Source organism: Triturus cristatus, chromosome 4_1 (assembly GCF_964204655.1).
Source record: "Triturus cristatus chromosome 4_1, aTriCri1.1, whole genome shotgun sequence".
NCBI classification, from domain to species: domain Eukaryota; kingdom Metazoa; phylum Chordata; class Amphibia; order Caudata; family Salamandridae; genus Triturus; species Triturus cristatus.
Genome location: NC_140585.1, coordinates 205,010,782 through 205,013,553, shown reverse-complemented (window position 1 = coordinate 205,013,553; position 2,772 = coordinate 205,010,782). Strand labels below are relative to the sequence as shown.

At 40.9% G+C, this 2,772-nt stretch overlaps 1 protein-coding gene across 1 annotated transcript; it reads right to left on the bottom strand.

Moving 5' to 3' along the window:
* Positions 1-1,514: 1,514 nt before the first annotated feature.
* LOC146854052 (olfactory receptor 5AR1-like) lies at positions 1,515-2,447 on the bottom strand. Its single transcript, XM_085650493.1, has one exon. It carries the CDS (start codon positions 2,445-2,447, stop codon positions 1,515-1,517), a length of 933 nt encoding a protein of 310 aa, XP_085506619.1.
* Between the last annotated feature and the right edge of the window lie 325 nt (positions 2,448-2,772).

Here is a 2,772-nt window from a genome sequence, read left to right as displayed (position 1 = left end):
TCCAGCTCTTCTCCTTGGCAAAGGCTCCTCTTGATTCCAGCAGTCTAAATTTCAGGGGTTTTGGGTCTGATACTTATACCCTAAAATGTCTTTGTTCTCTTTGTGCAATGGGCTATGAGCCCAGTTCAAACCAGTTCTGGGGTGCAGTCCGCAAGTGCACAACAACATCTATTGTCAGTGTGAGCCTTGGCTTCAGAAATACCACAGGGGGCGGAGCCAGCATTGTAGAAGGCAGGCACAGCCTTATTCAGGTACATGCAGATCAGGCCTATTCAACCTAGTGCTGACTCATTCAGGAAACCTCCCCAGTGGCTGTCTGAGAGAATCCACCTCCCCAGTGCCTGTTGCTCCAAAACATTCAATACACAAACAGGCAGAGGCACACAGAATGGTTAAACAAGAAAATGCCTAAACTTTATTTTTCAATCTTATCCCTTTCGGAAGATATGCTTGTAAAATGTTGCAAAGCATTCCCCATTATGTCCTATAGGGCAAGATAGCCTTTCAATAGTGAAAAACGAGATTGGCTGTATTTCACTATTAGGACATGTCACACACACCAGCACATGTCCTACCTTTCACATACACTGACCACAGGGGTACCTGGGGCTTACCTTAGGGGTGACTGACATGTAAGAAAAGGGAAGGTTAGGGCCAGACCAGTGGGTGCACCTGTCAAGTAGACATGGCAGTTAACAACTGCACACAGACACTGCAGTGGCAGGTCTGAGTTTCCGTTTCAGAACTACTCGTGTGGGTGGCACAATCAGTGCTGCAGGCCCACTAATAGTATTTGATTTACCAGCCCTGCCACACTCAGTGCACTTTACTAGGGACTTACCAGTAAATCAAATATGCCAATCAGGGAGAACCAATCATAATAACAATTAACACAGACAGCATATGCCCTTTAGCACTGATCAGTTCGTGGTAAAGTGCCCAGAGTCCTAAAACCAACAACAACAATTTAGGAAAAAATAGGAGGAAGAAGCAAACAGTTTGGGGATAATCCTGCAAAAAGGGTCAGGTCCAACAGGGCCTAAGCACCAACTACCTCAAATAGCCCAAAAACATTATACACATTGGGGGAGGCATTGAAGCGAAAGGGTTAATATTAAATTGCCAATGTTTTGCTTTAAAAGAAAGTGAACCTTGAACTTTTTATGCATTTTAATGCATGTGTTTGGCAAATAAATGTTTCCACTTCTGCTTGTACAGAAGGCTATACAAAAGGAACATACAATGCTGCTTCTCCACACTTAGAACATTAATCAGAAGGCAGAACGTTGAATGCACAGAATTTCTAGAAGATTGACAGAACACTATGTAGAAGATGCATTGCTCCTTAGAAGCAAGAATATGATAGATGTTAATATTGAAATGCACTTTATCATATCAACGTTTGAATAAGAAAACAAAATTGTATATAGGAATGGTGATGGCTCCTCAGTCACATGATTCATAATTTTGGTTCTCGTCATACTTTGAGAAAATGTTGTCATCGGTCCTAACTCCTACTTAGTCATTGTTCTTATAAGTTTTTGAAATGCTCTTTTCACTTCCTGGTTCCGAAGGCTGTAGATCATAGGGTTTAACATAGGTATCACCACTGTGTAAAACAAAGACACAACTTTATTTTGGGTCATTGAAGAGCTGGAAACTGGATGTAGATACATGATGAAAATAGTCCCAAAAAACAAAGAGACCACAGTGAAGTGGGAAGCACAGGTAGAGAAGGTCTTGTATCTCCCTTTCACTGACTGGATCATCAGGATAGTTGAGATGATTCGGCAGTAGGATGAAATGATGATCCCACATGATCCCATTCCAAGACATGTTGCAAGAACAAAAATTACCACCTCATTGGATGAGGTGTCCGAGCATGATAACTTTAGCAAAGGTGGGAAATCACAGAAGAAGTGGTCAATTATATTGGACCTACAGAAAGAGAGACTAAAGGTAAGGCTTGCTTGCGCTGTTGCATTTACGGTACTTACCACATAGGTGGCACACAAAAGATTGCCACATGTCCTTTGGTTTATGATGACTGGATACAGCAATGGATTACAGATGGCGACATATCGATCATATGCCATCACTCCCAAGAGAAGGCACTCAGAGGTCACAAACACAGAGAAACAGAATTGTTGAACAGCACAACCAGAGAAAGAGATTACTTTCCTAGTCAAGAGAAAGTTATCTAGCATTTTTGGGGTGACTGATGTTGAATAACAGAGATCAATACAGGCAAGATTACACAGAAGAAAATACATTGGTGTATGGAGATGAGAATCTGTGCAAATTAATACAGAGATGCCAATATTGCCTATCACTGTGATAAGATAGACCAGAGTGAAGATCACAAAGAGCATGATCTGAAGCTCTTCATTACTGGTGAGACCCAAAAGGAGAAACTCTGTCACCGTGGTGTGATTAGCTGCTCCCATGTGTTCATACATGTAACACTCTTAGCTTGGCAGTAGGATTTCACAACTGTTTTCTCCGTTAACATGAAGGTTGAAGCTTAATAATATGCCACTTGTTATCTCTTTATGAACATATGTGATGTGAAGGTATTATTTGTAACCACTGACAACTTGAAGGACTCAGCTCTGCTTAATATATTCCACTGTGAGAAAGAACGAAAAAGAGAGAAGTAAAATCAACTTACAAGTTCCACTCACAAATGTTTGATGTATGTAAACAATTTGAAAGTATTCTGGTTGTTACACCAGTTATATTTTGAAGAAACACCACATGTAATTTGTGGGA